At 45.0% G+C, this 22,573-nt stretch overlaps 1 protein-coding gene across 3 annotated transcripts in view; it reads right to left on the reverse strand.

The window, feature by feature from the left end:
* The window catches only part of Clic5 (chloride intracellular channel 5), a 149,014-nt gene that overhangs the window by 41,219 nt on the left and 85,222 nt on the right, over nucleotides 1–22,573 (reverse strand). For 2 of the 3 annotated variants that reach the window (XM_052192407.1, XM_052192409.1), the window contains exons 2-3: nucleotides 6,770–6,879; nucleotides 1,332–1,457 (exon numbers count right to left, since the gene is read on the reverse strand). In XM_052192407.1, coding sequence (XP_052048367.1) covers nucleotides 1,332–1,457; nucleotides 6,770–6,879 — 236 coding nt within the window. Of the gene's footprint in view, nucleotides 1–1,331; nucleotides 1,458–6,769; nucleotides 6,880–18,562; nucleotides 18,647–22,573 lie in introns of those variants that run through there. The other variant, XM_052192408.1, reaches the window with a different exon arrangement.

Below are 22,573 nucleotides of genomic sequence, written 5' to 3' on the forward strand. Positions count from 1 at the left end.
CAGCTCAGTGCCTGATACAACCTGGGAGCTACATTTGCTGACAGGTAAACAAAACTTTGGGATAAACATAGAAGTTTGATCTTATTGCAAACAAAACTTTGGGATAAACATAGAGTTTGATCTTATTCAAACTCTGCTTCCCTTACCTCTCTCCTCACTCCCCTCCCTTGGCCGAGCGCTCCCTCTTTTGTCTAAACTGACCCCTATTAGCTCCTCCTACCCGATTCTGAACCTATAGTCTGTTTGGTATTGATGTTTTCTTTTAGACAAGATCTCATGTACCCAAAGCTAGACAAAAATTTCATGTATCCCAGGCTAGACAAAAAAAAAAAATCTCATGTATCCCAGGCTAGACCAAAAAGTAAAACACAAAAACAAAAACAAAAACAAACCCATGTATCCCAGGCTAGTCTTGAACTCCCTCCACTCCAAAGAGGAACATCAAATCTCCCTGACTCTACCTCCCAAGCTCTGAGAATGCAGGCATGTACCTGGTTTGTGTGTCCTTGAGGATGGAACTCAGGGCTTCTCATGTGACAGGTGAGCACTAACTGAGCCACATCCCCATCCCTTTTCATGCTTTCCTTTCTTCCCAGCAGCCAGGGAACGTCTTACAGCTGACTCTTCAGGCTGTTTGCGGAAGCTCTTTCTCTAACTACCTAGCAGCACTGAGCTCAGGCCCAACTCTGTCAGGAATGCCAGGTTTCCGGTTTAACAATGAGATGTGATTGTTTTCACCTCTGATTACTGCATTCTACAGTTAATGGCCCCAGACTCGGCTATCTTTTAGACTATGTCTCTTACCTCCTCTTGTGTCAGTAATAGCTAAACTTTCCCCGTGAGAACTTCCAGGTCCCACACCTGCTAGCCCAGATCTGTACTTGTATGTTTATCTGTGGCATGCTCAGATTTATGACTCCTGGTGTGGTTTCAGGCACCAGCTGTTCCTTTCCTGGTTTGTTGTCATTACATCAGCCTTTTATCCCTACATTGAAGACGAAGAAGTTTTCACCATCTACAGTTTTTCAAGGGAACAGGCTGGTGGGAGAGGGGGAGGGGGAGGGAGAGAGAGAGAGAGAGGGAAGGAGGGAGGAAGGGAGAGGGACAGGGACAGGGACAGAGATCTTCCCAGGGCCCTTAAAGTTGTTCTGTAGGAACTGACTGGCAATACCTATAGGCAACTGGCTTTAGTGCACCCACTTTGAGATTGGGGTTCCATTTTGCTTAAAATAGAGGTCCCTGCTTCAAACCGAAGCAGCCCCGTTGGACATCTGCCTTCCCACAGCTAACTCTCTCCCTTTCTGTAGGTCTGCAAAGAATCTGCTCATTACTTCTCAGGGGTTAGGGTCTCCTCCAGGAACTCTTCAATCTTGTTGACATCCGTCTTCACATCCCCGTTGAAGGTCAGGAAGGGCGGGTGTGTGCCAGGAGCCAGGTTGTGTAGGTCGGCTGGCTTTCTGTGGAGAGAGTAAGATTCCGGTGATGGTGTGAACCAGGCACCCTCCAGTTCTGAGAAGCCGACAACTTTAACTCTGGTCTGGGGTTAATCAACATGCCCGTAGCATAACCAGGTTTGTGGTACTAGATGTGAGACAGTAGAGGCTGCATAGAGCTCCGCAGGCCTGGAAGTGACGCGGAAAACTCATCTAGGGGAGGCAAGCGGCAGATATACCTCACAAGACAAGCTGAGCACAGCTGAAAAGGCCAGAGAGGGTCACATGACTGTCTAAATTAGCTCCCTGCTTAACTGCCCAGGGCTGTGCTTCCGAATACTGTCTCACTAATTATTCCAGCAAACCAATACAGTGGGACTGACAAACCAATACAGTGGGACTGAAGAAATGGTTCAGCAGTTAAGTACACTCACTACTTTTCCAGAGGACCTGAGTTCGGTTCCTAACATGCACATCTGGAAGATCACAACTGCTGGTAATCCTAGCTCCAGGGAATCTACTACCTCTTTCTGGCCTCCACAGACAAAAACAATAATTAACACATTGGATCCTACTTTTACCCTAAGAAATACATTTGAATACAAAAATATATAAGCATTGGGGACTTGTTCAAGTCCCAATACTCCCATTCTGAGTAACATAAACTTTAATATGTAGAAATTAACACTGGACATTGGTCAATCTCTTCCTAGACTTTCTACCATATATATAATATTATATATACATAAATACATATATACACATACACACATCTTACACACACACACACACACACACACACACACACACACACACACATATATATATATATAATTTGTCTCTAAATGGCCCCTGGCATGGAGGATCCATGACAAAAGGGAAATAGTAGTTAAAAAACAAGACTGTCAAATAAAGTCAGTGTGTTCAAGGAACATTATTGCTCTGTTTAATCATGGACCTTGGTGAAAACTCATGAGGTTAGGTCCAAGAGGCCTACGTTCAGTATTGCAGATCAGAAAACATTAGGGAGGCTGTGGCCAAGGACTCTGCATCAAAAATTATGAACTGGGTTTAGTGATCCATCCATTCCTATTATCTCAGCACTTGGAAAGCTGGGGCAGGGAGATTGCTATTATTGTGACATCAGCTTGGACTACAGACTGGAATACTGTCTCAAAAATCAATCAATCAAACAGCCAAAGAGTTCCCAATACCCACATTCAGTTTTCAAAACTCATATGGATCTAACAGTTCAGAACTGCCTATAATTCCAGTTCCAGGAGGACCAATGCCCTCTTCTGGCCTCTGCAGATACTGCACACACATGGTGAACAGACACATCTGCAGGCAAAAGAGCCATACACATATAATAAAAATTTAAATTAAAAAAGGGCTGTGCAGTGGTGGTGCACACCTTTAATGCTAGCACTTGGGAGGCAGAGACATGTGGATTTCTGAGTTCGAGGCCATGCTGGTCTACAGAGTGAGTTCTAGAACAGCCACATGCTACACAGAGAAGCCCTGTCTTGAGGAAACCAAAATAAATAAGTAAATAAATAAATACATACATAAATACATAAAATAAAAATAAAAAATTAAAGAAGGAAATGAAATTAGAACTCCGAAGTTGGTCCGATATTGATAAAAACTCCAACCCAATTATGAACGTTTGTGCATTCCAATGAATGCTGGGGAGCAGTAGGCAGCTATCCTACAGGAAATAATCCAACAACCTTCACCTTTTGCTGCTTTTAATCTTAATTTGAGCACAAACTTTTTAAAAAATATGACTATTATAATTTTAATTTTATTACAAATTAGTTATTTTGTGAAGGATTTTTTAAAAATTACATTTAATATATGTAAATTGAAGATCTCCCAAGTCAGAAATGGTATCTTTCACAACAAAGCTCTGAGGTTGTTTTCAGGGTACTTCTAATTGTAAATGAGCCAATTCCAAGGAATCACAACTTCATTTCTCAAGTAGGACTTGAGTAAATGCAGCATGGGTTTGGGAAAGCAGTTTCCTTTTGTCTCAGGTTTTCCTGGGACCAGCAAAACCTTATAGATGAAGACTCCTTTACCAAACTCAGTCCTTCTGAAGAGGGAACACAGGCATACTTGCCCCAACTAGACAGCTGAGCTAAGGCAGAAGGATTTCAAGTTCAAGGCCAGCCTGGACCCCAGAGTGAACTCAGATTTAGTCTAGGAAAGTTAGCAAGATCTGTATCAAAACATAAATGTACAAAGAGAGAGCCCGGGATTTAACAAGCCTAGTATATGTGAAGCCCTGGGCTCATCCCCCACTCCATACTGAGACACAAAGAAGAAAGATCTCTTGGTATATTGCTCATGGTCATTCTTAAATCTAAGATAACCCAACGTCAGGAGCCTCACCATCTTTTCCACGCACACTGAGGATATTACACACATCGGGGCAGGGAGATGCCGAAGTTCCCATGATTCAGAGAAGCAGGACATCGGGGACAGGGAGATGCTTAAGTCCCCATGATCCAGAGAGGCAGGGGAAGATGTTAGGGAAGAGTGCAGCTACGAAGAGTACCCATTCAATGAATGAACTTGTAACCAATCGAACTTTCTAGACTCAGCCCTCAGCAGTGCCTGGTGTGGTCCCCGTTGGTGCTGGATACTTGGAATGTTGAGTGTCACAGGGAAGGTGCGTCTGGGGACAGCACCAGGGAGGACATTGCCTTTGTTAGTGCCAATGATGTGCTATGCTTCTAAAATTCCGCCTGCCAGGTGGTCAAATTCGAGAGCAAGGATCTATGAGGGGAAAGAGGCTTGGCAACAGGAAGTGGAGGCTCTGGGGCCCAGGGGTGTCCTGAGGACGGAGGGTGGGGCTCACGGCCGGAGTCTCAGGGCAGCCATGGGAGTTTCCACTCAGAGAGTTTGCAACATTCTTTGTGGCCATTGGAGAAGAAAATATGATACGGAGAAACTGTAAAATGTCAACAAGTGGGGCAGAGGCTTCTGTGAGGAGACAAATTCCTCATCTAATCAGTTAGGGAGGGGACCAGAAGAATTTCAATGACATGGCTGCTCCCAAGTCACTCCCAACGGGCTGCTCTCCAGCCTCATTCTGTGACTCTCAGGAACTCAGACAACCAAGACTGCAAGTATTTTTAAAATCCAATTTACTTAGTGCCTTTGTTGACTCTGCGTGTGTCCCTCCCCTCACATAAAGAGAGGACATTCTTTGCCAGCTCCTCCTGTTTAGTAACTGACACTGGCCAGGAAGGAAGTCCTCACTGATCTTATTTTGGAGCAGTTACTGTGGCTTAAAGATACAGTGGTATGTTAGTCTGTTGACAGGGCGGTGGTGTGGTTTCATTTCTAGGGTACTGGGGGTACTTTGGCTGCTGGCTTCTGCCGCCTTGGGGACATGCCACTTCTGACTCCTGAAGCTTAGCTTGGCATGCCGGCTAGCGCCACCCCTTCCTCTCTGTGTCAACCCAGACTCCAGCACTTGGAACTGAAATTACAGAATTCCTTACCTCCAGATTTGATTTGTGAATTATTTCACGGTGCCTCATCCTTTCTTTAGCTCCCTGATTGACAGCTCCATGGGGGTGAGGGGAGGGCTGGGTTACAAGTTCATGCAGCAAGCCAAGTAGAATCCTAAACATAAACCCATGGCCCACCTCCTTATGCCCCTAACAGTGCTCCCATGGATTCAAAGCACACTACTTCCTAGTCATAAAAGTCCCAAGGCACTCAGCCAGCTGATCAATGGTGGTGCCAGAATAAGAGACCAGTTTTCTTAGGAATTAGTATTTGTGTGTGTGTGTGTGTGTGTGTGTATAGTGCTGTAAACTAGAGTGATGTGATTCACCAAGGCAGCCTTCGAGGGGTGTCAGCAGGACTGGGTCATATAATGTGTGAGAGAGAAACAGAAGCGTTCATAAGATGCTGGAGAGTCTCCCTTCCCCTGCCTGAGCTCCAGCTGGGAACTCTAGTGAGCTCCTACAGACGAGAATCTAAAGACTCTTGTCTCTGTGGAAGGAAGCTCCTTCCTTGCCCAGGCTCAGAGATCCTGCTCTTTTTAGTTGTTCCAGACACTGGCTGCATGGCAAATAAATGTTCCTTTATTGCGCTAAGACCAATGCTAGATACTAGGATCTTAGCAGCAGTCCCTCCTATTTCCACCTGGTAAGGGACCTCGGTGGGTCTGTCTCAGCATTCTCGTATAATACAGAGTGCTGGAATTTCCCTTGTGAAGTACATATTGCAGGATTTTGCAGTGGAAGGCATCCACAGTTATAAAGCACCAAGGCTGCAGATGTGACGACTAGGTAACACGCTAAATGACCACTAGGCGGAAGGAAGCTCAGATCGTACTTACGTGAGTTTAAAGGACTGCCACACCAGAGAGTGATGGGTGACAGAGGCCTAACCAAAAAGTTGGTACTGAAGCTGAGCCTGGAGGCAGGGTGTTCTGAAGTTCTGAGGAATGAGGAGAAGCCTGACTATGAGGAGAAGCCTTACCAAGTGCCACTGGGAGGGAGGGCAGCCCCAAGGGCAGATGGGACTCAGAGAGAAGCATCAGGAGAACGGGACAACATAGGCTGCTTTGGAAGCATTTCAACTGTGGCCTGCGAGACGTGGTTAGGCTTTCCTGGGTACTGTTAGCCCTAACAGAGTAAGACCCTTGCTATCCTGCTTCTACTCAGAGGTCCCAGACTACAGCACTTGAACAGCATGCAGGGCACTCCAAGTTAGAGCCTTAGCACAATAGATTAATATGAATAAAGTTGAACCCAAGAGCTCAAATGAATAGACATAATCAAGTTGTATAATTTTTTCCTCTCTTGAGACCTGAACATGCAGTCTTCTGGTCCAGAACTGTCACACTAGGGCTTCTGAAAGCCAAGACAAAGCCTCAGAAAAGGGCAGGATTCTAATTCCCGGAAAATTCAGCTGCCGATCTGGAAGCCCCACCAGGGTCCTGCAAACCTAATGTCTGTGCTACCATGATAAATGTATTTATCACGTATCAGGCATATCACGTTTGTATATGCCTGTGCCCACATTTGAGGCAAACCCATGTTGCATGCCCTTGCCTTCTTTTTTCTTTTCTTTTCTTCTTGCTAATCAATCCGTGCCTACCAGGGTAGTGAAGCACAGCCCTGAGGGAGGTTCTGGGTTGGGTTTTTTTTTTAGCCACCTTTGTGAGCTGGGTTGGGCCCTGGGAACAGTTCTGGGCACTAAGAATCCATCAGAGGTTTCCTGGAGCCCCAGGACGGCACTGGATTTCTCTCATTCCCTCTGCCTCCTCCTTGAGCTGGGTGTCCCATCATGAACACAGGGTCCTTTACCTTTTCAGATCCACGGTGGTGACATTGAACACGACTCCCTTCAGCCAGAGGATCATGAAGAGACGCTGAGAGAAAGGACAGTTGCCGATGCTTTCCCCATCGATCCCAGCCTGGAAAGGAAAGAAAGGCAGAAGCCTGAGACTCAGGGAACGAGTACACAGGAAAGAACATGGGTGGCAAAGAACAAATTCTGGGCTTAAAGCCACATCCCAGCTAACTTCAGAGACCCATCGTATCCTTCTCCGTTTCCCTCACATTTGGGCAGAACAATGCCTTGTACCTTTTTGTGGTCTTCATAGATGCCGAACTAGAGTTTCCAACATGAGACTTTCTAGAACCATACTTCCTGAAACCACAGACCCTCCAGGCCTTTTGAGACTACTGGCTCTCTAAATAAAGCAGAAGTTAAAGACTCAGTCCCTAGCTCTGTAACTGACAAGAAGCAAGGACTCTGGGACTCTGGTCGCACTTGCCCCATAAGCATTGTCTCAGGACAGAACGTTAGGCTGTGATTCCACCTCCTGTGGCCAGGCTAATCATCAAAAGCAGCACTTTAATCAGTATGGTACTTAGTATATTGATAGCTGTTGCTATCGATATGTTACTTATTGGTGAAAGGATCCTCTTTATTAAAAAAAATATATATACTGATTAGTGGTGTGTTGGGGCACTGGGGAAAACTGGCCTAAAGAGTTTTAGTGTGTGTGTGTGTGTGTGTGTGTGTGTGTGTGTGTGTGTGTGTGTGTGTGTAGGTCAGAATAGGGCATCGGATCCCTGGTTAAATGAGTTACAGACAGTTGTAAGCTGCCCAGTATGGGTGCTGGGAATGAAACTTAGTCCTTTGGAGAACAGTGAATGATCTTAATCTCACTGAGAAAGCTCTCTGCTGCCCAGTGAAGTTGGTTTTGTTTTTTTTAATGTGCAGAAGTTTTATTTATCCATTTATTTTTATTTGCTTTATGTATGTGTGCATGCCTGGGTAGATGTGCCTATGTGAGTATTTGCACCTATGTATGTATGTATGTATGTATGTATGTATGTATGTATGTGTCCGTGAAGGTCAGAAGAGGTCATCAGATCCACTAGAGCTGGACTTACAGGGGATTGTAAGCTGTTGGACTTGGGTGTTGGGATTTACACTTGGACCCTCTGGAAAATCTACAAGTACTTAATCACTGAGTCAACTGTCTGGGCCCCAAAGAAGATTTTTAATTAATTAACTAATTAATTACACTCCAACTCTCAGCCTCCCCTCCCTCCTCTCGTGCCAGTCCCCCCCCCCAAACTCCCTGCCCTTCCCCTACCCCTTCTCTGTTTCTCTTCAGGAAAGGGGAGGTTTTAAATGCATTCTCTCTGAGAGCATGTGTAAGACCTTCAGCAGGGTAGATCAGGGGGTCTGCAGGACTGTTACCATAACAACAACATTGCGTGTTAGCATTTGTCTTATACACCTGTCTCGTGGTCTTCAACACAGCAACTGTCTGAGGGGTAAGCTACATCTACCCTGAATGCGCTGCTGCAAAGCAAGGAGCTGTGTAGAGAATTTATTCCAAGCAAGCTTGAGAACAAACAGAAGAGACTGGAAACCGGGTCCCTGTGATTTGTTTCCATTCAGTGGTTGCTTCCTCCTTCCCTACTATGGCACGCTGAGGAAGTAATAGCCTAGCCTTTCTAGTCTCGGATGTTGGCTCCTCTGGAAGCCTTGAGGTCACCTAGTAGCTGGGGTGTGAGACTCCACAGGCAGTGGAGACCACTACACTCTCTTCCAAAGCTAGAAACCATGCAAATAGCATCCAAGAACAGCGGGTACTCAGGTTTTTGTCTTTTTTTTTTTTATTTTCATGCAGAATGTGTGTGAGAATTCCTGTGAGCATGTCTGCATACATGCATGCGTGCATGCGTGCATGCCTGCACACCGTGTGTGTATATGTGTGTGTGTGTGTGTGTGTGTGTGTGTGTGTGTGTGTGTGTTACATGCTTTGCATGTCTGGGGTACACGCATGTACATGCATATGGAGACCTAAGGTTGATGTCTGTTGGGAACTCACCAATATGGCTACACATCTTTTTCCTTGTTTTGGTCATCCAGAGCTGGAATCACAGGCAAGCCACTATTCCTACCCACCTCCTCCCCCCACCCCCAGTGGTTTTCTAAGTCCTGTGGATCACGATGTCAGTCCTCACACTTGCACAGCAAGCATTTACCAGTGAATCACAGACACACACACACACACACACACACACACACACAGTTCAAGAACTTTTTTTAAGAGAGGAAAAGGAACACTTCTAAAGAATGGCCCCCCTTTTATTTCCCAGAGGTCTGCTTAGCTGTAGTGCCCAGATGGTAGGTCTGGGTGCATCTAATGAATAGAGCATGATCAACTATTCCTGACCCCCTTGGAAAGATACCAAACCCAGCAGTGATGTGTGCTTATCATGGAAAACTGCAGCCTTTGACAGCTGTGGTTGGGAGTCAATGCTAGGAAACTATGCTTCTTCTCCGTCCTCCTCCTCCTCCTCCTCCTCCTCCTCTTTCTTCTTCTCTACACAGACAGCCATTGTTACTATTCAAGTTCCACTTTCCCCCTTGCTGGAAACAGACTCAACCTCAGTACCCAAGACAGTTTGGCTCTCCTCTACCAGGAGGGGTCACCTGGCTACAGAACTAAAGGTCCCCACAATACATTCAGAGAGATGGCTACCCACTTCATCACAGTCCGGTGCAAATGAGTTTATCTTGTCAGATATAGGGATTTGGTCTGGTTCTGCTATGTATTTAAATGCTAGACACTCTCTCTCTCTCTCTCTCTCTCTCTCTCTCTCTCTCTCACACACACACACACACACAGAGAGAGAGAGAGAGAGAGAGAGAGAACTGGTTGCTCTGACAAAGAGATCCTCATGTGCACCAAATGATGCTATGTAAACCTTGCCCTCAAGTTATCCCTGATTGGTTAATGAACATGCCTATAGTTTGGGCTGGACGAAAGAGGAGGGCAGAGCAAAGGTTCTTGGGGTTTGGAGTCTTGGGGAGAGACCATGAGGAGAGAGAATGGGAAAGAAGAAGGAAGAGGTCATCATGGGGTAGCATGGATCATGAGTGCATGGTCATGAGGACTGGCCTGTTGTAGCAGGAGCAGCTCAAAGAAAACATGGCAACAGGAGCATAGAGAGTTCAAGGCCAGCCAAGCTTCCTTGGAAGTTCATGGCCAGCCTATACATGCTGAGACCCCGTCCCAGTATTTTTTTATTTATTTATTTTTCAGTTACTTAACGAACTCATTAATTGCGTGCATGTTTCCGTGTAGGTCACACTGTGCATGTGACAGTGCTATGTGGAGGTCAGAAGACAACTTACAGGGATTTGATTCTCTCCTTTCTGAGGATCAAACTTAGGTTGTCAGACTTGGTGTCAGGTAGTTTGACCAAGTGAGCTCTCTTGCCCCCTCTCCCTCCACCACATTTTTAAGAAAGGCATTTTTGACTGACAAGCACTTCATACGATAGCTATCATGTTAAAAACAGTAATGATGGTTGGTATTATCAGACATAGTCTAAGTGATTTACGTATATTACCAACCAATTTATTTACTCCCCATTAGAAGCCTGTGACATGGCATCTTCCCTAACAGACTGGGAACAGAGGCACAGAGAAGCCATATAACTGTGCAAGCTTCCTGTCTTGGTAAGGCCAGGCTGTGTTTGAGCATTCTTAATACCTTTCCCAGAGTCCACGCTTGGCCTCAGCCAGGTGATGTCCTCCCAAGGTCACAGAACCTATGCAGTGAGGTGATGACCTTGAGTTGGGCAGAGGTGTCCCCTCCGGGCCTTCTGTGTCTGTCATGCCAGAGTGCAAAGAATGCTAGGAGTACAGTCTTCTGTAGGTCCTTGTGATTTTAACATGTGTTATCTATGTCTTCAATCAGGATCTCAGCCTAATAAACAAAGGCTGCAGTTGTGGTTTGCATCTGGAATGTTCCACACAGGCGTATGTGTTTGCACACTTGGTCCCCAACTGGTGGCGCTGATTGGGAAGGTTGTGGAACCTTGAGGAGGGGAAACTTTGTGGGAGAAAAGTGAGTCTCTGGAGGGCAGACTTCAGGTTTTATAGACCAGCCCCACTGACTGTCTCCTTCCCATTTCCTGTCTACCAGGATGTGAGAAGTTGGAGAGTTCTAGTCTAGTCACTTGCCTCCCAACCATGATGGACTGTGTCCCTTCAAACTGTGAGCTTGATAAACCCTTCCATTTTAAGCTGTTTTGTCAGGTGTTTTACTGGTTTTTACATGGCAACAAAAACATTAACAACTGCCAAGAGCCCATAAAAATTGACTCTCACAATCCAGGCTACCCTGTGTCCATTTTCTCTTTTCTCACCAGCACTGTCACCCTGATAAGCCCTTTAAGAAATGGCTTCAGTGTGGCAAGTGTGTAGCTATGATTCAAAGCATCACCAAGGAAGAACCAGATGGGGTTCTGCACTTTAAGTGTGAGGACTGGATCCAAAAGGGATTCTTCTGGGAAAGGGAACATATGTGGTTTGCTAGGCTGAATACTGTTGCCTACAAATAATCTCTACCTGGAGTCTAAGAATGGGACTTATTTGGAAATAGACTGTAGACTCAATCAAGTTTAACATCAAATCCTTTTCTTCCTCTACCTCATTTTCTCCTCTTCTCTTCTTCCTCTTTCCCATCTTCCTTCTCCTCTTCTCCCTCTTCCTACTCCTCTTTATCCTCTTTGTCCTTTTCCTCTTCTTTGTGTTCAAATTGGGAACAGAAATCTCTGATTTCTGCAGGTTTGTAATGTGACATGATAATGATACATCTGAAACATATGGGATTCACTTTAAATGACAGTTGCTGTCATTATGAGCACTTAGAAGAGATCCTTAGATGTCTTTGTGAAATCTGAGACCTACTCAAGAGTCAGCAAGCCTCTGTGTCTTGGCACAAAAGCTAAACAATGAGCTGTGCTCAGGAGTTTGTAGATGATGCGATACTTTCAGTCCAGAGGGCAAACACAAGAGGATCCATAGCCAGGGTTCACTGGCTAGGGAGAAATGTCCCCAAGTAGCCCACTCTCACAGTTCTCACTGATGGAGGCAGGGGAAAGGGGCTCATGCTGGGTTGGCTGAAGATATATTTACAAGCCGGTACATGTCTGTTCTCTCTGAGGCTGTCTTGTTGCTGTCCAGAGAGACATGCTACAACTAAACACTTTTAAAAAGAGTCCAGAAGCCAAACATTGGAAGAGCCTGGAACACAAGAAGATAGATGGGTGAAGTTGACATGTCAAGCAGGGACAGATTCTTGGCCATTTATCAATGAAGTACAGTAGAAGTCTGTGTTTTCTGGGAACTTCTGTCATAAATATTTAAGAGTCCTCTATGCTGTTCATTGGACCTGATTATATGTCTCAGTGCTTGGATCAGGATAGCTCAAGCTGGAGTTCTTCTACCTCAGAAAAACACTAAAGCACAGGAACCAAAAAAAAAAAGTGATAAAAAATCTACATTTCCAAACTGCTAGACTATCTTTTGAGCTTAATTTGAAGAAGTTTCCTCACTTGAGCTTCCTGTGGCCATGAGGGTCCTAACAGAGAAAGCTTGCTTTCCTCTTAATTAGAGCATGCCCAGAGGTTTCACTCCCCACACTTGACTGCATTTTGTTATTGCAAAATGATATTAAAATTAGTTCTGAATTTGTTCATGAATCTGCTTTCCTTATACCCATGAACTGAATCTCTAATTCCCAGAACTTGCATACCAAATAAAGGCATCTTGACATGCAATGGTTTCTTCTGCTAAGTCTGGCTTTTGAGCTCCTGGGATAGCTGAGATCCTTTGGTTATTGTCCTCTTCCTGTTTGCTCTGCTTGCTCCTAGGTTGACTTTGGATATTGAATCTTAACAGTCTTTACAGACTTTAGAGAATCCACAGAATCTGTCATCCTCCCCCTTAGCTGAGTTTACCTAAGTGCATCACAGCCCCAAGTTCACAAACATAACATAGTAAAAGCTCATTTCAATGAGATCAAATCAGAGAGTCATGAGATTTATCAAAGGTCTCCTGTATCTGATGTTTTCTGGAGAAAATTTAGGCAAGATCAGTATTTAAGAACATGTCAACAAAGTATGTTTGCTGTACTTGATACTCATTAAAAATGCAACGCTTGGAGTCCTCTCTAAAACACTCAATTTAATTTGCCTGGCCCTAGACATCACCAGTTTTTGTTTGCTTGGGGTTTCTGGGCTTGCCAGGGACAGACAACTTCCACTCACTGGAACATGTTCAGCAAAACTGTGTAAGAATATCATGAAAAGCAAATGAATAAAGAAATAAAAGTAACCGTTGGAGGCGGAATCAGAGACCTTGGGTCTGGGATGTAGGTGACCAGTTGGACCAGACACCATGGTGCTAGGACGGACACTGCTTCTTAACTTCTCTTCTCGCTTTCTCCTGTGGCTGCCCCTCCAAGTCGAGTTCACTCTTGCCTCCTACTCCACTTCTTCTCTTCTCTCCTTCACTTGCTGTTTAGTTACTTTTCTGCTGCTCTGATAAAACACCATGACCAAATCCACTTAGAGAAGCAGGAGTTTATTTGGGATCATCTTGCGTATGGTAAGTTACATGAAGAACAAATGTTATCTGCATTTGCACAGAAGGTGTCAGTCAACTCTCTGTGGCTTTGCTTTCGTCTGGAGTGGGGTCCTTAGACGAGAGGAAGAGAGAGTACTGGAGAATTCTCTTATCCTTGCATGATCACCTGCTTATAGTTCTTGGCATGCACATGCTGTGGGATGCAATTTAAGACCTGTGTTTATTGTGTTTGTTGCTTCTTCCTGATGTCAACCTGCCACTATTTATGGGTAACTTGTTCTTCAAGGTCCATATCAAGTACATGGCTATCTGTAAACCTTCCTTAGGGGTTCTTCCATGTTCCCTCTCAAGCCTTGCTCCACTATCAGTTCACTGTGCTCAACCTTGCCCCTTGGCTGCACTATATTCCAGTTCCTCAAGAAAGGGGCATGTCTTGTCCATCATAGTACAACCAGGGGTGGTTATCAAACTGGTCCTGGGTGTGAGCACACACCAAGCTATTTGGATTTGCCCTGATCCAAGTCCTAGTTTGATGCCTATGGTTGAAGATTCTTAGTATTCTGGAGAGTCAATAGCACCAACAACAGGTGGTAACCTTTCATATTAGAGGAAGCCAAATTTTAAGTCCTAGCTAAAGCAAATGCCATTGAGTATACAGGCCTATGGCTAAACTAACCATGAGAGCTATTGCTAGCAGCTGGGAATTTGGATCTCGTCACAGTTCTTTGTTAGTCTCCAGGATGACCACTCTGCAGCTACAGAGATATAACCTATATTTCCTATATTCCTATAATACCTATATTTCCACAGAGGTATAACCATAAAATTACCACCAGCAAATGAAGGGTTTGGCATTGACTGTGATGGCCACACTGGCTTGAATATCTCCAGCTGTTGTTCAAATGTGCTCTGTGCTCCCAGAATGACTCAAAATAGTGTACTCCTCCATAGTCTGTGTAGGTATGGGGTGTGAGTCACACAACATGGGTGCTGGGAACCTGATTCAAGTCCTCTGCGAAAGCAGCAAGTACTCTTAGCTGCTGAGCCACCTACCCAGCACATCCAATTGTTTTTCAGACTAGGCCAACTGAACCAAAGGATTTACATGACTCTTCTAAGCCCTGTACATGGTAGGCGTGGGCTTTGCAGCTGAGTTGTAACTGTTGAAATCTCAGTCAGAATCAGTGCCTGGGCTAAAGAAAGGGTCACAGAAGGTATGTGCCATGGTCCCAAAGGGTTGTATGTTAAAGCTTGATGTGTAGATGTCAGGGGGCAATGGGACTTACAAATGGGAGACCATTGGGGTCATTGCCCTTGGAAAGGAATGATGCTGGTCTTACACAGAGAGAAGGCTGTCCTCTCCAGAAGGTTGTTATATACAGCCATACGCCTTTTGTCTTGCCCTGTGGTATCCCCTGAAGTGGACTCCCAACACTGTGATGTCATTTGCCTGATCTCACCAGGGCACCATCTGGGTAACACATCCCTTCCAACAGAGACAAGTGTAGGCCAATAAACCCTTTGTTCATAAAGTACCTAGCCTCTCAATTTTTGTTAAAATAGAAAAAGAGCTGGCTGAATTAGAAAATGAAAACCAGAAAAAAAAAATCTGAAATCTTTCATAAGTCACATACTTAATGTTTTCCGATGAATCTTTGCTTATCTGTCATTTTCCTCTTCTGAAATAATAAAATGCTAAAGATATTGGAAGAATGTGACGTTTTCTGGTGAACGAGAAAAACGGATTCCACTACAGCTTCTGAGCCTCAGAAGGACAGGAAAGAAGCTTCAGAGCCATGTCGCCTCCTTTCTGCCTCCATCCTGCCCTGCACAGACCTCTTCACCATCACAGATGAGAAGACTGAAGGAAATGACAGATACGTCATGGGGACAATAGTGGCAGAGAAAAAGTCCTCAACACCTTAGTGTCCATAGGCTCTTACCCTGTTAATGTATCCCTCTTTCCTCCTCTGAGTCCTCAACCAGCATGGCAAGTGTCCCATGTCTGAAGGTCATTGTCTGCCACCGTACCATAGAGAAATGTTCCTACCAGACAAGTGTCCCCCATCTCGAGAGCCACTCCAGCTGATTCCGTCTGAGATCCCAAAGACCTTACAGTAAAGAACCATACAGGAAGTCAGCACAGGTCGCAGAGGGGTGTATGGTTGCACAACTCCTGTAATCCCAGCCCCCAGAGGGCTAACTGAACTGAATAGTGAGGCTCTCAAAAGAAAACCTCTAAAAAGAAAATCCCGGTGGGGGTTGGGGGGGCACATGCTGTGCCAGGGTAGGTAGGAGCTGAGGAGATGGCTCAGAGGATAAACTGCTTCACACACTAAAATGAGGACTAGCACTCAGGTCACCCAGAGCCCACACAGAAGCCTCGTAGATATGGTAGCTACCTGTAAGAAATTCCAGCACTCAAGAAGCAGAGACAAGCTGGCTACCTAGACTAGCCAGAACGCATGAGCTCCAGGTTCAGTGAGAGAGCCTATCTCAATAAATAAAGTGAAAGCTACCCAAAGCTGATGTCAGCCTGTGTGTGTGTGTGTGTGTGTGTGTGTGTGTGTGTGTGTGTGTGTGTGTGTATGTGTATGTGTGTGATGTTGTGACAGGTAGGTGTGTGTATGCGTGTGTGCAGGTAGGTGTGTGTGTGTGTGTGTGCATTAGTGTACACACACACACATACATGTACACGTACACACATGCCCTACAGGAACACATTATATAAGCACATACCATAAAAATGGGGGAAGGCTCAAGAACGTGGCTCAAAGCACTTCCTTAGCATGTAAGGCTCTAGGTTCAGTCCTTAGCACAACAACAACAACACAAATGAAACCAGAAGACTTGTTTCAAGTGATCATATCTTCTGCTTTAGAAGGAGGCTTTTATAAAACAATCTTTCAGTTCCAGATGCTGAGACAGAGCCAGGAATTAACTCCAGGAGACTCGGTTTCATTTCGCTATTTTACCTTGAAAGAAAAAATCACTCGAAACCTGCACCCGACTGTGTTACATGGTCAAGCTCGGGCTGAGCTGTAAGTGACAAGGAGTCTGACCTTTGTTGGTGTCCAGGCTAAAGAGGAAAGAAGAACCTTTTCCAAGTGGCAGACTAAAGCAGGAAATGTCCTAGTCATTGTATTCCCGTTAAAAAATAAATAAACTTACACCAAGAGTCATGCAGCACACACAATCACCCAGGAAGCCACACCCTAAACGGAAGGGAGTCAGAGGAGGGAAGTTTTCCAAGGCCCACCAGTATTTTTAAAAGCTCCCGGAAGTTATGAGACACACGCTCCTGCTTTCGGAAGGGTACGTGCTGGCCCTGCTTGTGCTGAAAGATAAATGAACGCTTAGGTAAGTTGTTGCTTCAGTCGGGCCTCGAATTTCCTTGCCTCTGAAGCAAGGGATATGCGTGAGTAAGGCCTTAGTCACACTCTCCGATGCCCTCTCCACCAGTTCATGGCTGGAGCTGTTGCCTATGAAGCAATTAGAAGGGAACGTGTCTCATGAACAGTCCTTGTAAGTTCTCCACCTGATGTCTCAGAATAAAAGCTGCAAGTAGCCATCATAAAGATTGAAAGGGGGGCGGGGGTGGAGAAATAGCTCCATTGGTAAAACGCTTGCCCAGTGAACAAGAAGACCTGAGTTCGAGTCTAAGAATTCACATTTAAAATGCCTGGGTGTGTGGCGTGCTCTTGGGATTCCAGTGCTGTGGAGTCTCACACAGATGGGTATCTGGAGCTCACAGGCTAGCTAGCTAGTCTAGCTTACTTAACATGTCTAGGCCAGTGAGACACCCTGTTTTGTGTGTGTGTGTGTGTGTGTGTGTGTGTGTTTATGAAAAACAAAAAAACAAAAGCAAATGAGAAAACAAACAAAAAACTCAACACACAAGGTGGGAGGTGCCAGCAGAAAGACAACAGAAGCTCTCCTCTGACTGCCTCATGCACACAGAGAGGTGGGGGAGGGGAGGATGAGATAGAGAGAGACAAGGGGGAGGAGAGAGAGGAAGATGGAGACGGAGGTGGAGATGGAGATGGGGACCTGAGACCCGGACAGACAGACACAAAGTCTGGGACACCCAGTACCCGTGGGTGGACTCCAAAATAAGGAATATAGGTCTTTTTCCTCCTTCTAGGCTCTTCTATAAGTCTAAAAATTTGGTTTTTGCCACTTCCAGCATATTCCATCTCACTAGTCCTGTGAAACCTTACTCTGGTATATGTATCTGATCAAGTTTGCTTTCTTATCACTGTGATAGACAGCAACTATAACTGACTTGGGGGAGGAGAGGGTTGACTTGGCTTACAGTTACAGTCCATCATCAAGAAAAGCCAGTGCAGGCACCTGGAGGCATGAACTGAAGCAGAGAAGACAGAGGGACGCTACTGACTGGCTTCCTTCCCTTATCTTTCTTATAAAACGCGGGCCTCCCTGCCTAGGGATGACACCACCCACAGTGGGCTGGGCCCCTCCACACTAATCAACAATGAAGAAAATGCCCCATACTCCACAGACAAGCCCACCAGCCCATCTGATAGAAGCAGTTCCTCAGCTGAGACTCTTTTCCTAGGCATGTGGAGGTTGATGTCAAGTTGACATCCTCCTGGTAGCCACATTCACAGAGTGAATCCCTTTCCATGAGCCTCCTGGATTGTTAGAAGATGGGAAAATGCATTGCAACCCCTAACAGAAATTACCCCAATCAAATAATTACCATCAAACACACTATGTATGCTTTCACCTCGTTTAAAAGGACCAAGGGTAGTAAATCTATATACACACACCCGATTGTGAGAGACTATATTATAGCCATCTGTTTCCCCCACCCTTAAAGCCCCCTGAGCTCTTTGTAAGCCAGGACAATCCCAAATCCCTTTTACTTGAAAGAAATAGCTAAGGAAGGAAGCCTGCTATTGTTGGGCTATGTTTAGAACGGACGATACTGAGATGAACTTCCAGATTTCATAGCATCCAGATCCCACGTTTAAGATCAGCCCTTCCCAATTATATTTTGATAAAAGAACAACAGCAAAGAGCTCCCAACTTGAGCCTCCTCTCCCGACTGTTTGAAGAGGCTTCCGGAAGTATGATCTAGGGAGTTCTGAGACACCAACTGGGATCAGTGGGGAAAGAAAGTGAGCGTGGTTTCCGTGATTACAAGTTTTATTTATAGCACTGACCTTCCATGGAGTCCTTGCGGATGCTTGATGGTGCTGCTGAACATGGAGGGAGGAGAATGAGAGCAAACTCCACCAAAGGCACCGCTTCTCCTTACAGCTTTCTAATGAGCCCTGACTGTGCCTTCGCTGGGATTCCTGTTTTGTTCTTTCTCTTTTCTGTCTGTGGCGTGCTTCAGGGCTGGGCATACCCTTTCTAGTTGTTCAAGAAGCGACCAGCACGCAAAGATCACAGCATCTAAGAAACGGACAGGCTAACAAGAAACCAGGCTGTAGGATCAGATTATGTTTCGTTCCCCCAGGGTTTATAGCCTCATACCTGTAGTTATGCCCTTTCCCCTGCAAAGTATTCCTTTTAAAAGATGGTTTTAGATTGGCTTCCATGGCCCCTCCCTAATGCATACTTAATTCGAAATGGGAACAGATGTCCACGGTATCCCAAGTTCTCTGAGAAGACAGTGTGATTGCCAGTGTCCTAAAAGAATGAGCTATAATCCTCAAACCTACAACCCCCACAATTAGTCTCCCTGTCAGTGGAGTGCAGCAGTTGTAACTAGAATACAATGTCCTAAAGCCTGGCAGTTCACTCAGGGAAATGAACACATACACACCCCACCCACCCCACACTACCCTATCCCTCACCCCATGCCACCTACCCCACCCGGTCCCTCAATTGATTCCCATTGACAGCTTTCTGGGTCTTCCAGTACAGTCATTTTGAGGGAATTCTCTGCTGCGTCCAGGATTGCCACTCAAAGTATCTCCACATCCTAGCAATATCAGCTCCTGGGAGCTTCTTAGATAGGCAGATTCTCCAACCCACCGTGTGTCTACAGACTCTGAGCATCTCTCTCAAGGTCTGCACATGATGGATGCCTATGAGTATTTAAGAAGATGGAAAAGCAGAAATTGTGGAGACAAAGATTTCATACAGTATCTTAAGAATGTTCTGGGCAAGCCATTCCAAGCTTGGCTCTTTTTATTTAAAACACACTATGGAATACTATTCAGCCATTAAAAACAATGAATTCATGAAATTCTTAGGCAAATAGGTGGAACTGGAAAATATCATCCTGAGTGAGGTAACCCAATCACAAAAGAACACACATGGTATGCACTCACTGATAAGTGGACATCAGCCCAGAAGCTTGGAATACCCAAGACACAACTCACTTATCAAATGATGCCCTAGAAGAAGGAAGGAGAGGCCCCTGGTCCTAGAAATGCTCAATGCAGCAGTGTAGGGGAGTACCAGGATAGGGAAGTGGGAGAAGGTTGATTGGGGAACAGGGGGAGGGAAGAGGGCTTATGGGACTCTCGGGGAGGGGGGAACCAGAAAAGGGGAAATCATTTCAAATGTAAATAAAGAATATATCTAATGAAAAACCATAAATCTTTACACATTTCATATAGTTCTTCTTTTCATATAGCTCATTCTGGGGGAAAATAAATCTGCACTCTTGTGTATAATAATTTGGCCTTAGTAGGTTCTCAAACTGTCAGTGAATCTCAGCCAAATTTCCATACCTCCTGCAGGGGGGAGGAGCCTGCTTAGAAGAGTCTCTGGTGCCAGCTGCTGAAAGCGAACACTGAAGTTGCAACTAGAGATCTGATTAAATTATTCATTGAAATTCCAGGACTTGGCCTATCTGTTAGAAGTCAGCCATGCTGAGAGTCACAGAGAGTGTTTACGCTGGGCAGGTTCCATCCCAAGCCCACCGAACTCACCTGCCTCTTGACCTGTGGGGTCAGCCAGGTGGTGAACCCTGATTGATGAATTACGTTGTGGAAGTCTGACATGCACTGGGTTTTGAGTGAGGCTCTATGAAGGCGTCACACTGAACGTTCACACCGTCCATCACTGTACAGTACAGTGGCTTGCCAGGCTTTTTATCTACAAACCCAGCATCCAGAGAGAGCCTAGATGCTGCAGAAAAACAAGAACACCCACCCACGTACTGCAGCTAACAGCTGACTGACTCATTTTATCTCAGGCATCCTCTGTCCTAGGATGTCTGCTTGTATACCGAAGAGCAAGGTTTTCTTTACCAAGAAACATCCATATATCCATATATATGATTAATTAGACCCTATATATACATTTTCCTCATATATCACTTGATCGTCAAATGCAATATAGTATAAATATCATGCCTCTTTGTAGCAGAGTAGTGATTAGGACTCAACAGAGACATATGATAGAATAGCGTACAGCTATTATATCAGAATGAGATATGTTGTTTTCTTATTATTATTCTAAGGAAAGCTTCATAATTAGAGAAAAGGGCAAGTTGCAAAGGAACTTTTGTGGTATGGATGCTTTTTTTTATTTTAATATAGGGCTCGGCACATGTTCATATGTAGGGGGGAGGGGAAGCCAGGTATTCCAAATGCTGATAACATCTTTGCTTCCTCCTTCTCCTCCTCCTTCTCCTCCTCCATTTCCTTTTCTTCATTCTCTTCCCCTTTCTATCTTTCCCCTCTTCCTTCCCTCTTCCTCCTCCTCCTCATTCTTCTTCTCTTCCCCTTCCCCTTTTTTTCTCTTCCTTCTCCTCCTCCACTCTGTTCCCTTCTTCTTCTGAATCAGATCATCACGTAGCCCAGGATGGCCCTGAATTTACTGTGTATCCAACGATAACACTGAACCTCTGATCCTTTTGCCTCCAGCTCCAAAGTGGTCGAATTATAGACCTGTGCCTCCATGCCCAGTTTTGGGCTATGCTGAGGGTCAAATCCAGGGTTTCATGCAAACACTTGCTGGTCAAGCACTCTCCCAACTGAGCAATAGTCCAAGCCCCCACATCAGCATCATTAAGAGAACAATTGTGGGGAGTGAAGGCAGAAGCTTGATTCTTGTAGTTGTCTTATATGGTTTCAGGCAAGAAAATATCTGAACCCCTTAGAAGCAGATATATTTCAAAACCCTCAAGTACTTTGAAGTGTAAAATTTATCATGTATGAGGGATCTATGTCTGCATACAAAGATGTACCCCTAGTCGTACCCCATTCTCAGCAGGTTAGAGAAATATTCTGATAACATAGAAGAGCCTGAGGCATCATGAGCTCTTGGAATGATAGTGCATGGCTTCTGTTATTCTACATGGGATAGGAACAAAGCATTTCTGCCAAAGTTAAATGCAGTTGGATGGGGTCACTAGGGACTGTTCAGAGTCTTTCAAGATAAAGCAGCCACAGTGATGTTCTCAATGTCCCGTGTACATCTGGGTGGCACTCCTCGTGATGGTTTCAGAGCCCCTAAGACAGGTGACCATTCACTTTTGTCTAGGTCCCTGCCAATTTTGAGCATACACCTATATGTGTATGGGTGTATGTACATGTGTATCTATATACATTAATGTTCTTGGGTATATCTACGTATATAGTTACACTTAAAAATATCTTCCAAGTTTCCATGAATCTAATCATCTCAAATTAAAAAAAAAAGTAAGCCAATATTTTAACTAACAATCTCCTGGGTGCCAGCACAGTGCACCTGGTGTCACCTCCCACGGCACAGACACCTTTCTATGACACGCAGGTATAGAGTCTGTCTTCAGTTGCAAAGTTGTGAGTGAAACCAGAAAATGTGCTGTGTTGAGTCAATACGTGGTGTGAGCTGTAAGTGGTCCCACTCTCTCTCTGTGTTGTGCTATGGGTGGAGGACCAGGCCCTGAGTTTCACAAAAGGATTGATTAAAAACGCATCAAGCACACCGGGAGGTGGTGACGCACGCCTGTAATCCCAGCACTCTGGGAGGCAGAGGCAGGCGGATTTCTGAGTTCGAGGCCAGCCTGGTCTACAGAGTGAGTTCCAGGACAGCCAGGACTACACAGAGAAACCCTGTCTCGGAAAAAAAAAATTCAAAAAACAAAAACAAAACAAAACAAAAAAAACAAAAAACAAAAACAAAAAAGAAACGTCAAGTAGAGAGTCAAGGCACAGGATCTTTCTAGATATGGGAGCTGCTCATCTTTGGATGTGGTGTCTACTTTGCCATCACTCTGAGGGGCAGCA

Source organism: Apodemus sylvaticus, chromosome 9, assembly GCF_947179515.1.
Source record: "Apodemus sylvaticus chromosome 9, mApoSyl1.1, whole genome shotgun sequence".
NCBI lineage: Eukaryota > Metazoa > Chordata > Mammalia > Rodentia > Muridae > Apodemus > Apodemus sylvaticus.